This window comes from Leucopleurus acutus, assembly GCF_964270905.1.
Source record: "Leucopleurus acutus genome assembly, chromosome: 1".
Lineage (NCBI taxonomy): Eukaryota > Metazoa > Chordata > Mammalia > Artiodactyla > Delphinidae > Leucopleurus > Leucopleurus acutus.
The window spans coordinates 36417262-36430542 of record NC_139142.1 but is presented as its reverse complement, the minus strand read 5'-3'; the positions used below and the strand labels follow the sequence as shown (position 1 = coordinate 36430542).

The 13281-nt window shown below is 54.5% G+C and overlaps 1 protein-coding gene across 1 annotated transcript in view; it reads right to left on the bottom strand.

Annotated features, from left to right (window-relative positions):
• SPTB (spectrin beta, erythrocytic) overlaps positions 1–13281 on the bottom strand; it is a gene marked incomplete at both ends in the record, with an annotated part of 65771 nt that overhangs the window by 33892 nt on the left and 18598 nt on the right. The window contains 12 exons of the mRNA XM_082840800.1: positions 1078–1215; positions 2276–3143; positions 3754–3904; positions 4837–5139; positions 6064–6222; positions 6783–6900; positions 8714–8901; positions 9726–9838; positions 10211–10326; positions 10623–10703; positions 11102–11193; positions 12183–12356. Of these exons, the coding sequence (XP_082696926.1) occupies positions 1078–1215; positions 2276–3143; positions 3754–3904; positions 4837–5139; positions 6064–6222; positions 6783–6900; positions 8714–8901; positions 9726–9838; positions 10211–10326; positions 10623–10703; positions 11102–11193; positions 12183–12356 (2501 nt within the window). The remainder of the gene's footprint in view (positions 1–1077; positions 1216–2275; positions 3144–3753; positions 3905–4836; positions 5140–6063; positions 6223–6782; positions 6901–8713; positions 8902–9725; positions 9839–10210; positions 10327–10622; positions 10704–11101; positions 11194–12182; positions 12357–13281) is intronic.

Here is a 13281-nt window from a genome sequence, read left to right as displayed (position 1 = left end):
TGTGTCGTGCACACGCACACACATACATGCACGCACATGCGTCCCGTTACCTCCAAACCTAAAAGAAGAACAAGGAGGCACCCTCCTCCCCGGCATAAACGTCAGATGACGGAGGACCCTCCTGAACTACAGTCCCTTTCTTCGGACGCTCAGATGATAGTGGCTCCAAAGTCACCCCTTGCCTCCTCTTAAGCCCCGACTGTGCTGCTCCTTTTCTTTACAGCTGAGTCTTCCCTAACCCCACCTCCCAGGTTGCCTCGGGCAGAGCAGGGCTCAGGCACAAGTGTGGGGAGAGGGACCGGGGTAGTGGGGAGATGGCGAACACGTCCCATTGTGCGTGTAGGACCCAGGGGAACAAACAGGACACAGGCGCATGCTCTGTCCTCAGAGGTCCTCAGGGAACTCGTGGCCATTGCACCCTGTACTGAAAGCAGCCCCTCTCCAAAGGCTCCTCAGGGCCTGTTTTTTGTTCTGGCCATGAAGCGTGCTCAAGGCTTGCTGCTAATTCTCCTCTTCATTCAAGCCAGTCTCATTACCGATGCTACATTTTGGTGCCAGCAGGAGCTTTTTTTAATGGACAGTACTTCAGAGCTCTCAGAAAGCAATCTTCCCTGCCTGAGAATGTCCAGGGAAATGCGACATGAGTACCACATGGCCTGATTCTAACTCTGGATGCACTCAGGACATTCGCTCCATCACTCAGCACATGCCTGCCCCAGGCACAGTATGCGCAGCTCTGTGAACAGGTCTCTCTCCCTCCCTGGGCTGGTCACCACACGGGTCTCTCCTCCTTACTGCTAAAGCTCCAGTGTCAGAAGGAGACTCTGGCTGAGTGAGGCAAGAGCTCTGAGGGTACAAACCTGGCAGTGCATAGCAGGCATCCTGACTACTGGGCCACACCCCCAAGGCTCTGTCAGGTGTCCGGAGAAGAAGCCCTTAGCCCCAAGCCCTACCCACAGCCCACCTGGTATTCAGGTGGTCCTGGGCCACACCCCCAAGGCTCTGGGCCACACCCCCAAGGCTCTGTCAGGTGTCGGGAGAAGAAGCCCTTAGCCCCAAGCCCTGCCCACACCCCACCTGGTATTCAGGTGGTCCTGGCACTTCTTCACTTCCCCACTGCGTGGGTGGCTGCTCTCTAGCAGGCTGTTGGCAGCAAGGTTCACGCCATCAATCTGAGCCATCAAAGTCTTCATCTCCTGGTCCAGTATATCAAACCTGATGTGGACAGAGAAAAGGAGGATTGGGAAGGCAGCAGCGGCCAGTCTCCAGAACGTGTAGCTCTTGCTTTCTCCGTCCACCTCCTAAATACACTGACCAGGTAAGAGGGGAGAAAGGTGTGCTGACACACCCTATTTTCTGGTTCATGGGTCCAGTTGCATGGTTTAGCATTTCCTGGGTCAGGCTGGGAGAAAACTGGTTACTTATAAGACAATTGGCTAAACAGAGAGGTTTATGGGAAACTGAGGTGTAGGAGGTGTTAATCGCCACAGAGACTACCTGCCATGCCTCCACTGCCCCAGCTGCTGCTCATGGACCCTAATTCCACTGCCTTGACACCTGGACCTGAAGGACACCTCCCCAGCCGGGTGCTCCATCCCTGGTAGGAGAAGGCAGAGCTGCTGAGGGGAGGGGCACCGTGTGGTTACGAAAGCTGACTCTTCTGAGATACGAGCCCAGGTCCCTCCAGCATCAGCGTGGGACCACCTTGGCATGATCGAGGAGTGACTTCTTTTCCTCAACTCCTTGGATTCTGTACTCGGGATGATGGGACGCCGCACAGACTGGGGGCACGCCCTCCCATGCCAGAGTGTTGATGGAATCGGAATAATGGAAATGAGAGTGGCCTTGCAGACTGGTGATTTACAAACTGGTCTCTGTGGCCCCTCGGGGTTCTGTGGTTTAGGGACTGCCAAAGAAAGCTAGAGCTTGTGGGATCCAGCCTCTCGCGCCCCCTTCACCACAAGCACTCCACTTTCCACTGTGTTATATGTCAGGGGTTCCATCTACCATTCATTTGAACAAAGGCTGCTGTAGCTGAAAAGTCATCAAACACCTGGACCAGAAAGAGCCCCTTTGTCTTATTTTGAGGAAGGTCCCAGGGGGTGAAGTACCAAGCGCCACAGAGCCAGATTAGGACTCGTGACTCTCAGTGCCTGGCCTCTGTGACCAAGGGCATCCTATGGCCTCTCAGAGACCCCTGTGGATCTGGAGGCTGTTCCAGCACTAGGAGCACAGACCGCGTAGGGGGAGGCGAGAGGGAAGGGCCGGCCCTGACCTGTGCTGCACGACCTCCAGGTCCTCCAGCGTGTCTGGGATGTCCATCTGGGCCAGCCACTTCCCCTTCTCGCCCATCCACAGTTCACAGGCATCCGTCTCCCCGAACACCGTGTACAGGTCCAGGGCATCTTGCAGCCTCTGCCGACGCATGTCCGCTTGGGCCACCACCTGCACGTAGAGATCCCGGAGGGCCTGCAGCCGGTTGGTCACATCTGGGGAATCCCGAAACTCTTGGGGGAACCCCTTGGCCTGCTTTTCCAGATGCTCCATCACCCCGCGGTTCTCCTCTAGCTCCTCCATAAAGTCCTTGTGCTTCTTGCCCAGGGCCTGTGTGGCCCCTTCATCCTGCCCCACATCTCCCGAGAGCAGCCGGTGGGCATCTTGCAGCCAGGCCTTCAGATCGTCCGCATCGCCCTGGAACTGAAAGAAGTTCTCAGCATCCTGGAGGTTCTTCTTGCGGAAGGCAGCCAGCTCCTTCAGCTGGTTCCACTGGGCAGACACCTCCTTGATCCGGGCCTCGATCTGCGGGTGCCCAAACTCCTTGCGTGCAACCATGCCCTCAGCCTCCTGGAAGGTCTGGTCCAGGTGGGCGTCCAGCCCGCGCAGCTCGTCCTCGAAGGCCTTGTGCTTGCGCTGCAGGATGAGCACACTGGTCAGGTCCTTGCCATAGTCCAGGGAGGAGTAAATCTGCTCCTTCTCTTTGATCCAGCTCTCGGTCTCATCCATCTCCCAGAAGAACTTCCAGAGCCGCTTGGACTGCTCCAGCTGGGCCTTGCGTCCGGCTGCCGTGTTGCTCAGCTCCTCGAAGCACTGCTCCAGGTGGCTGACACGGTCCTGGATGACCTTGGGGTCGCAAGGCTGGTACCCTGGGAGGAATGGGAGGAGGGAGGACAAAAAGGGTAAGGGCTTCATCTGAAGGGCAACCTTCAGATCAGGTGCCAGGCTAGGACCATGTTATCTAGAACCTGCCATCTCACTGGGGCTTTGGGATTGGACGCAGGGGGTCCCAGTTCCCAGTTGCTTAGAGGACAGGCTTTTAGTTAGTTCTTTTTAATGAATTCCCACAAAAAATTCAGGAATAAGAGAGGTTAAAAGTTGGGTCAACTCTCACTAGAAATGCACAATGTAAAATTATTTTTAAGAAGAACCAGGCACAAATTTCAAGATGATTCTTCAAAGAGGCAGTGGGGGTCACCTATCTGAGACCAGAAGCTGTAAACCTAAATTGTCTCTGCCATAACTTGAACTAGCAGAGAGAATGAAAGACGGAGCATGCCTTCTTGGTTCTTATAAATCCTTCTGATTATAGATGGCCAAAGCAGTTGCCTGTCCTCTGCAGAATTTTGCTATCCCTCAAACTTCTTTCTTGCACCATTAGTTGATGAAAGAGGCAGAATTGTACAACTAGATTTATCCAAGCTGGGGTGCTGGAGTGCTGAGCCAGAGGCCTCAACAGGAAAACACCTGTGGCCTCACCTGGCTCCTCAGTGAACTGAAGAGTGGCTGTGATGATCGCATTCACTTTGTCCCCTTGGATGGCGATGTCAGCCTCCATCAACTTGTGTTTTTGGAGCAAGTCCTCGACCTCCAACAAGTGCTTCCCGAACTCGGCAGACAAGAGGTGAGCCTGGCAAAGAGGACAGATAAGGTAGAGGGAGCGAGGAGAGGTGAAGAAACCCACCCGCTAGGAGAAGACCCCTCTGAAGGGAGCGTCCGTGGCATGTTGGGGCCAGGATGAGTCAGATGCAGCTGGAAAACGGCTGCTGCTCAGCGGGAAAGAAGCTACAGAGCAGGAGTTCCCACTGGGGATGCCCATTAAAATCATTCAGGGAGGGCTTCCCTGGTGGCGCAGTGGTTGAGAGTCTGCCTGCCGATGCAGGGGACACAGGTTCGTGCCCCGGTCCGGGAGGATCCCACATGCCGCGGAGCGGCTGGTCCCGTGAGCCATGGCCGCTGGGCCTGCGCGTCTGGAGCCTGTGCTCCGCAACGGGAGAGGCCACAACAGTGAGAGACACGCGTACCGCAAAAAAAAAAAATCATTCAGGGAGCACCTTTCAGGAGCTCAAGCCCTATACTCAGTCTCCTATGTGTGTCCCTGACTTGGGGCCTGGGCATGTGTATTTTTAGAAAGCTCTGTGGTCAGTCTGATGTGCGTCCTCAGTTGAGAGCCACTGCGGTAGAGGGAGAGGAGACAGACTTCTTGGTGGCTATGTGCCGGGAGGTCTGGGTTCCCACCAGAGTCAAATCGTGATTACCCAGAGCCTGATTCTCCAGGCTCCTGATGGATGTCTGCGTCTTCTAGGCCCTGCAGGTTGGCACCTGCGCTACCATGAATCCCAGATTTCTTGATCACGGGGAATACAGAAGATCTGGGCTGGAGCAGTGTGAGCTAAGCCGTTGAGAGGCGGATGCAGCCCGATGCTGTGCTGCCTCGGATTCTCCACTCTGACTCAGGGAGGTGGGGCTGGGAGGTGCCTATGGAAGCACGCTCCCATTGCAGGGCAGGTGCTGAAGCCCCAGGCGGACACGGGGGCGGGGGATGGGGGTGCCTGAGCCCACCTTGATCTCGTCCATCCAGTCGATGCTGTGCAGCATGTCCTGGAAGAGCTTCTGCAGGGCCAGCGTCTTCTCAAGCCTCTGGCGCCGGGACTGCAGCAGCTCCTGCAGGTAGCTCCACAGGCGCAGGACGTTGTCCTTGCGGGCCGTGATGCGCTTCTGGTCGTGGTAATTCTCCCGCTCCAGCTCCTGGGCCAGGTCCTCCAGGGCCCTCACCCGCTCCTCGTAGGCAGCTGTGTCCGTCTCAATGGCCTCATGCTTCTTCTTGGCGGCCTCCACAGCTGCCAGGTCGTACCCGAAATTATCCTGTCCCCCAGGGAAGAAAACAGGCAGCTCAATCAGGCTCCCCCTGGCTGGTCCCCAAACGCAGAGAAACAGCGGTTCCCTCCGGAACAACTGCTGGACGGGAAAGCCCTTTCCCAACGAGTTACTTCTGCCATCTTTTTCAGCCTATCTTATCAGAGCCAAGTTCCAAAGACTAAGTGTCTCACAAGAACCTTTACAAGAAGCTTGTGATTTGACTCACTGTGCCATCCTCGTGGGTAACACTGGGTGAATATTACTAACAGAGCTCTTTCACCGCCTGCTGGCATTCACCACCTGGCCTTGTGCGGACCTGCCCGATTCTGGGCAGGAAGGGGCTTCTCACTAGGAAACCATGCAGCTGTACACAGATGGTTTACCCCCATGCTATCTGGGGTACATGCACACTCTCCAATTCTCTCAGAATGCTTGCTTTCCCCTTTCTGGATGAAAGGGGAAATTGGATTCCAAGCTCCAAGTGGGAAGGAACAGATGCTCTCATGGAGAATCAGTCCCGGGGTCAATTTTCAGCTGGTGAAATGTGACACAGCCCCAGAGGCCAGAGTCCAAGGGGCATGTCTGACACATACGAGGTGCACTGCTTTCATCACATCCCCGGAGGACCACTGAAACGTCAGCCTGAACTCTGGCTCTAGGTGACGCCACTGGCTCACGTGAGACAACTTTTGGGGCCATTTTTGGGTTGTCTGGCTCTTTCCTAAAGATGAGGCTTTGTCAGTCTGGGAGAGTTCCTTTTCAGATGTGAATCTCGATCTGCCCAGTCACAGGGAGCAGGGCTGCAAGACCTGTGGAGAGGCTTATCCTGCTGCCGCCACCGAGCGACCAGCGTGGGCTCCAGCCCTGCTGTCTACTGGGGGCTCTGGAAAGCTCCCCCTCTTCTGCAGCCCCAAGTGCGGCCCCCTTTACCTGGGCCACAAGCCGCTGGTTTTCATTGAGCCACGTCTCTCTCATGGCAGCCTTTCGGTCAAAGCGCCGGGCCAACTGCTCTAGCTTCTCCTGCCGGATGAGCTCCTCCCTCAGAGCCAGCTCCCGCCGGTACTCAGCTTCCTCCAGGCTTTCCCAGGCCTGCACGAGGGGCAGAGGAGAGCTCTTGGGATTTGGGGGTCCTGATGCTTTCACCCAACACTGAGGACCACTGGCAAACCCGCTGCATCCCCATTCTTATGGCAGCTTTGAGCTGGAAATGTGCAGCTACTGCCTCTTTTTCTTTTTTAATTTTTTAAATTGAAGTATAGTTGACCTACAATATTGTATTAGTTTCAGGTGTATAACAGTGATTCAATATTTTTATAGATTATACTCCATATAAAGTTGTTATAAAATATGGGCTATATTCCCTGTGCTGTACATTAAAACCTTGTATCTTATTTATTTTATACCTAGTACCTCCCCTTCACCTATCTTGCCCCTCCCTCCACCCCTGAACAGGGGGCTGAAGGGATGCTTGGTGGGTGGAGTCTGACCTCTCAGGGCTAAGCTCAGAGAGCACCCTCAATAGCCAGGTGTGTCATTAATAACACCACAGAAAGTGGCTTGGTTTAACCCTGTCCAGGGACCATTCCCTGTGCCCTTATCAGGAACTCAATCAACACACTTGCAACGTGAAATGGAAAACGTTGCTGTACCCGGTTGATGTCGGACACGAGTTTCCCATCATGGGGCGTGTACACTTTCTGATTGTTGGCTCTCATCCGTGACTGGAGGGTAAAAAGTAGGACTTCTAGATTCCCCTTCTCCTGAAACCTGTCAAGAAAAAAGAGATAGGGAGATGAGTGTCGAGATTCCCACAGCCAGTTTTTTTTTTTTCTTCTAATTTTCTGGTCAGCCATGCGGCATGTGGGATCTTAGTTCCCCGACCAAGGATCAAACCCGCGTCCTCTGCATTGGAAGCGTGGAGTCTTAACCACTGGACCACCAGGGGAGTCCCAGCCAGTTGTTCTTTTTTAAGTGAACATGGAACCCTGGCATCTTGGAGCTTGAATAGCAAAACACATTTCTCTTAAAAAAGTAAAGAGGATCTGCATAGGTTTACTTACCTGTTAAAAGATCTATCAATCTATCATACTCGCCAGCTGAGATCTAATAGGGGATGAGTCTTTGCAACATAAACCAGAGAAAACAACTACTGCAGCATTTGCTTGTCATTTGCTTCCACGGAGGAATGGCTAACTGGACTGTTCTGGTAATTCCTATAGGTATCAAGTTTTACTAATCCATACAAAGAAACTCTTCCCTGTTCTGCAAACAGTTGAAGGCTTTTGACTAGCTCTTTACTCAGTTTTTTGTTGAGTGAGTCAATAAAACCGTGTATGTTCTTACGTGGAAGCAGCACTGTCCACGTAAGAAGATATCGCACCGAGAGCAACTTTCACCCGAGTACTAATAAGTCAGCTCTCCTGACAACAGTGCAAAAGCCCAGATGCTTCTGAGAGGGGAGGAAAGGCTAGGCTCCGGGAGGACATTAGGGGTAGGAGATGAGAACTGGCAACAGGATGGATTTCTGGAACCCAGGGTCCAAGCTCCAGGTAACTAACTGGGTACTTTCCCATTTCTGCCCGTAGCCAAGTATTTACCCACTTCCACCTCCAGAGATCAGTAGTCAGAGATCACGCAGTAGTCAGAGATCAGCTGGTAAGCAAGGTCCCCACCCTGAGGCCAGCCTAATTCATCTGCCTGCTCACAGGCCCTGCAGGAGGGCTGTGGCCTTGAGCCCTGTCTACGCAGCCAGGAGATGCTACCCCTGTGTGCAGTGCCTGGTAGACTCATGGGGCATGTTATCTGTATTGGATTTAGGACTTTAAAAGTGGGTTAGTGTCAGGCCAGAAATCAGATACTTGTTTATAGTACATCCTGGACTCCGTGTCTCGCCTCTCCCTGCCTGCCAGTCATGAATGAATGAGCGGGGGAGGAACCACCGATGGTGGTTACCACCGATGAGCTAGAAATCTATTTCTGGGGAGCTGGCCAAGCTAAGGGCGGGCGAGCTGGAATGCCCCGTGTCTGTGTGGGTGTGCGCGTGCACGCGTGTGCACAGTTGTGTTTGCACGTGCATAGGTGCACGTAGGCCCTGCACACGCTGGAGTGAAGCAGAGGTCCCGAGAGGCAGACTGAGTGCTCTGCTAATGGATGAGCAGTGACAGATGGGAGAGAAAGAAGGATGTACTTGATGATCAACAAGGCCTCACGTGGAGAGCTCTGGGGCTGTGGATGCAGAGGTCATTACCAAAGAACAAACCCGCAGCTCAGTGCACAGAAGAGAGAGGAACTTTCCAGCACATTCTTTAAAGATACCCTGAAGTCTGAGATTTCACTGCTGCTCCCCTTCAGGGATCTGGGAAAGTGTTTCTTTGGCTATGAGCCAGGGGTTACTCAATGCCCACTGCCTGTAGGCTGACGGCCTGGGAGCAGGGAGACAAAATGGGATGAAGTAGCTGACAGATGGGCAGCTCTCTAACCTCCAGGAGCCGCCTCCCGGATTCCTTCTCCAGGCCCTCCACCCTCCTGGAGGAGGTTTCTCGGCCGTGATGCCCGCCCTCCCGAGTGCCCAGGCCCTTACTTGGGCGGCTTCTCCACGGTGCGGTAGGTACTGAAGGCCTGCAGCTGCTGCTGGACGCCGGTCAGGGAGTTGGCGAACTTGCGGCTGTTCAGGACAGTGATGGTCTGCTCGATCCAGGTGAGCAGGTCTGAGGCCAGCCCGCTGTACTTTTCAATCATCTTCTCGGTCTCAATGGCGTGGTCAATTACCTAAGGAATCACCTTGTGACTCATCCTCGTCAGAAGGGCGAGGACGCCAGTGAGGATGCCGACCGGGACCACAATCGAGGTGGTCCTCCTCCTTGCGAGCCCTGGAGCGTTTACGTTGGGTTTGTTCCCTGAGCCCAAGACCACTGCTGAGCAGGGGGCCGGACTGGAAGTGCGCTGGCCATGTCAGGAGGGACCTGGCTGTGCTCGGAACGGGAGCAGCTCCCCCCTCCCGAACCCTGTAAAAGACTGGAAAGCTGTCTGTGCTTTCCAATCCAGCCGCCAGAGAGGCCAAGGTCCTGTTTATTTAAGAGTGGGTATTAGGGATCGAAGGCTTCCTGGCATTGTCTTTGCTAAACACCAGTGCACGAAGATGAATGAGAAACGGTCCCTGCCCTGGACGGGCAAAAGACCCAGCCGGGGAAAGGACTCTGGCACGAGGGTCCGTACAGTGGGGTGGCTCCCCTGTACAGTCGGCTGCGGAGCCTAAGAGGCTTGAAATCACAATAAACTAACAAGTAAAGGGCCTGTTTTGTTCCTGTGGGAATGCTCACGAGACATGGGTCTGCAGGTGGAAGGTCGGCTCAGAGCTAAGGGCTATGACCTTGTTTGGGTCAGACCATCAACCTGTGTTGGAATTCAGCTTGGGAGCCATTAACCTGGCAATGCTTGGCTTCAGGGGAAGTTGGTGGGGGGTGATTTGCACCCTCTTCCACAGCTGGGGTCCAGGCACAAAGCTCTTAGGGTAGAAAGGGAGCATCTCAGTCAAGGCCTGTGCGTGGCAAGCAGGGAAATGGTGACACTCTGGTTACGCAGCAGCTCAGTACCTTGCCAACGCGCTTGCCCTCCACTGCCAGCACCTTCATCTTGGAGAAGTAGTGGTAAAACGCCACCACGTAGGTGATGATGGATTTCTCGTCAGGGTTTTCTGTGAAGACATCTGCAAGGGGAAAGGGTGGGCTCTCAGGACCAATTGCAAGTTGGAAATGTCAAGCTCAGGGGGTTCATCTCCCTGTGTCTCCAGCACGAAGTTCACCTATAGGCACCAAGTGACAGGCGAGAGTGGAAGAGGAATCGCCTGTGATTTTAGTGAGAGGATGAAATCCACATTAGGACCACAAAGAATGAAAGAGGGGAAAAGGATGGAAAGACTACAGTGGGCCCCCAATCAGGCAGGGGAGGTGTCAGGAACCAGCTTGGGTCTGAAGAGCAGGCCGGAGCGGAGCCCTGGCCCGGCCACCACGCCCACGGCTCTCCCAGCACGGCCCACACTCCTCCAGGCGCCCTGACGGTCTCGTGGGCGCTGGCTCACCTTCAGGGTCGAGGAGCGGGATGATGCCCAGCTGTCGCTCAGCCACGTCGAACGCGTGCTCCAGGTTGTGCCGGGCGTTGGAGTCCTTCAGCTTATCAAAGTCAATCAGGTCGGGCCTGGGGACGAAGCCAGACTGTTAGAGGGCAGGGGGCATGGCATCCCCACCAAAAGGGCAAAGCCCCTGGGCAGACGCAGGTGGGTGGCTGAGCCGGAGAAGTGAGAGGAGGAGATGGGACAGAGGAGGGAGCTGTGTGAGGAAGGGGGATTTAAGGGAGGCAGGATGCCGAGGGGGAGAGGAGAAGGCGCCGCGGCTGTACCATTCCTGTGACGCCTACATGTTAAGTGCAAGGTGTCCCATCCCCCCAGGGCTCCCTGGCTCCCACAGGGGTTCCCGCTCCGCTCCCCCCCTTACCGGTGCTTGTGGATCAGGGCGTTGAAGGCTAGGCCATCCTTCCAGCTGGAGGTGAAGTTGGTGACATTGACATGGGGGTAGCTGCGTCCAAGAAAAGCATTCAGAGCTAAGAAACAGATTCCTCTGGGGTCCCTACAGGTGTGTGAACCCAGGGCCAACACCCAGGAGAGGAGGGGACCGGACCCTTCCTGAGCCCCTTCAACAAGAAGGTAGCCGTTAAGCCACACAAAGAGGCCCCCTCATCAGGTGGGCCCAGGAGACTCTCGCCCCCAACAGACCCCACGGTCTGACCCAGGCAATCTGGGGACAGAATCCTGTATTCAGGGCCTGTAAGAATCAGGTCAGGATAGACTGGGCATCAACTACATCCAAACGGATGTAGTTCTGGGTGATGGCGTCTGTGTCCCTTGGGGACGGCAATGCTTGGGAGGCACGGGGGCTGGTGAGGAACGTGGTAGTGGCTGGTCCCCAGGGCATACCCTGCCGTCTTCATCTGACACCATAACAGCAATGCGTCCTTAGCTGAGCGTGTCTCACGACCTTCCTGAGTCTGGACAACGATGTCCTGAATCTGTGGGCACAGGAACAAGAGAGGGAAGACTTAGATTTGCATCTGACCCAGAGCCTCCCTGCTCTCCCTGGAAGGCCTCCTCCATCCTTCCTCCTCTGTAGCCGTCCATCCGGTCGCCAGCCCCGCAGCTGCCCCGCAGCCTGAGGCCCCGGGTCCTGGAGGCCTGTTTCCCTGCCTTGGTCAGCTTCTCCACGTCAGAGGAGACCGCTCCAACTTGAAACTCTAAGGGGAGGCCAAGAATAAACAGCAGGATGCCCTCATTCCTCCTCAGGAGGTACGATGCCACCTGGGCCATGGAACGGCATGAATGTTGGAAGGTACTGTATTTTGATGATAGCAGCTCCTCTTGCCTTTTCATCCTCCCCAATTTTGCTGTTATTACCGTTTCACCGTACACACCCTCAGAGAGTGAGATTGGACACCCAAGACCACTTGGGTGAGATCTTCAGGCCAGGAGTTGTGTGTTATCTTCCTTCTCCCTGCCCTTCCCTCCTCCAACTAGGTTCTTTCTGTCCCCAGACCAGCAGGTGGAAGGCTCTGCTTTCCTCCCCTTGTGCTTTCTAAATTCCTTACAAATAAGCGACCTTGAATTTCAGGGTGGGAAGAGAAAAGCTTCTGAGTGAAAAACATAAAAGCAGATCTTCTGCACTCTTGCAATTTCTGAATCAAAGTATTTAAAAAACCAAAAAGTGACACATGTGGGGGGAAGGGGACGAAAGTAGGTCTTCCAGCCAGATCTCAGCCCAGCTACTAATTTCTATCCTCTCTCTCAAAAGACTACGCTATGGACTGAACAGCTCATCCTGAGCTTCCGCAACTTGGCGATGCACAGGATGGTTTCTCCTTCCTATAAGCATCGTCCCACAGGACGGGCTTCTAGCCTCCCAGAACGTGCAAACACTCGCACTTATTCACCATTTTCTAAGATTCCCAAACCCAGCCTGGCCCAGGGAAGCTCCCTCCACCCCCTCTGCCCCCCGGGAACCCACCTGGAAGCGGAGGATGATGGTCCAGATGAGGCCCAGGACCAGGCGGTGGTTGCCATCCACGATGTCGTGGGAGCCCATGTTCTCCAGGTGCACACGCTGCTCCTTCAGGAACTGCAGGGCCTTGTCCACATTCTCCAGGCAGTGGATGCGCATCTTCCCCTTCGTGGGCTTTGGCTGAGGGACAGCATTGCCCCGTGGGCATGGAAGAACCTCATGGTCACGCCTGGACCAGCTCCGGTCATCAGCAACCACCCTCCATGCCAAACTCCAACTCCCATGCTCACTCCCTGACACTTTTCAACCCCATCCTTTCAGCAAAGTTCAGAGGCTCCCTCTCTTGAGCACCCAGAGCTCTGCAAGTGGGCTGCATCAGTACTGTTCCTGGGTCTAAACAAAGGCTTCTGAGTGGGTGATAAGTGGGTTCAAATATAGTAACACAACAGGTAGTTCGTTGAGCACTTACTATGTGCTAGGCACAGTTCTAGGAACTGTTTACTGCTGGTTGGTGATAAGAGTGGCTTTTAGTGTGGTGACTGATAATGGGTCCATTCTGCCATCCAACCTCCTCCCTCCCCACCCCCAAACGGCCTCAGTCAAAGCTCAAGGGGCCCACCATTGATGAGTAACTGCATCATCTGAAGGTTTCTTAGCGGTAACTCTCTCTAGTGGGGTAAGAGGCATTCTTTAACTTCAGCCTGGAGTTGAAAAGGCAACTGATGAATGTGGTACCTTTCATTCAAACCCTGAGGTCTTAGGCTACTGCATCAGGTACAGGTATCGGTTTACACATGGGGGAAATGAGGCAAAGAAGGTCCTGCCTCATAGGCCCAAGGTCATAATGGAAGTAACTGAGCAAAACATGAGCCTTGATCTGGTTCTCCTGCAGGGGCAACATTACCACCGGGTGGGTTCCAACTAAGAGGGCCTGTGATAAACTTCCACTTGTTAGAGTGATGGATACACAGGAAAATATCTTTCATACTTTCCTCCTCGTTCCAAGAAGGAGGCAAATTTTTCCAGCTGGGTAATGGGATATGTCTTAGCCTGCGCAAGGAGGCTGAGGGTGGGCCCACTGCAGGCCAGTCACAGATAACCAGGT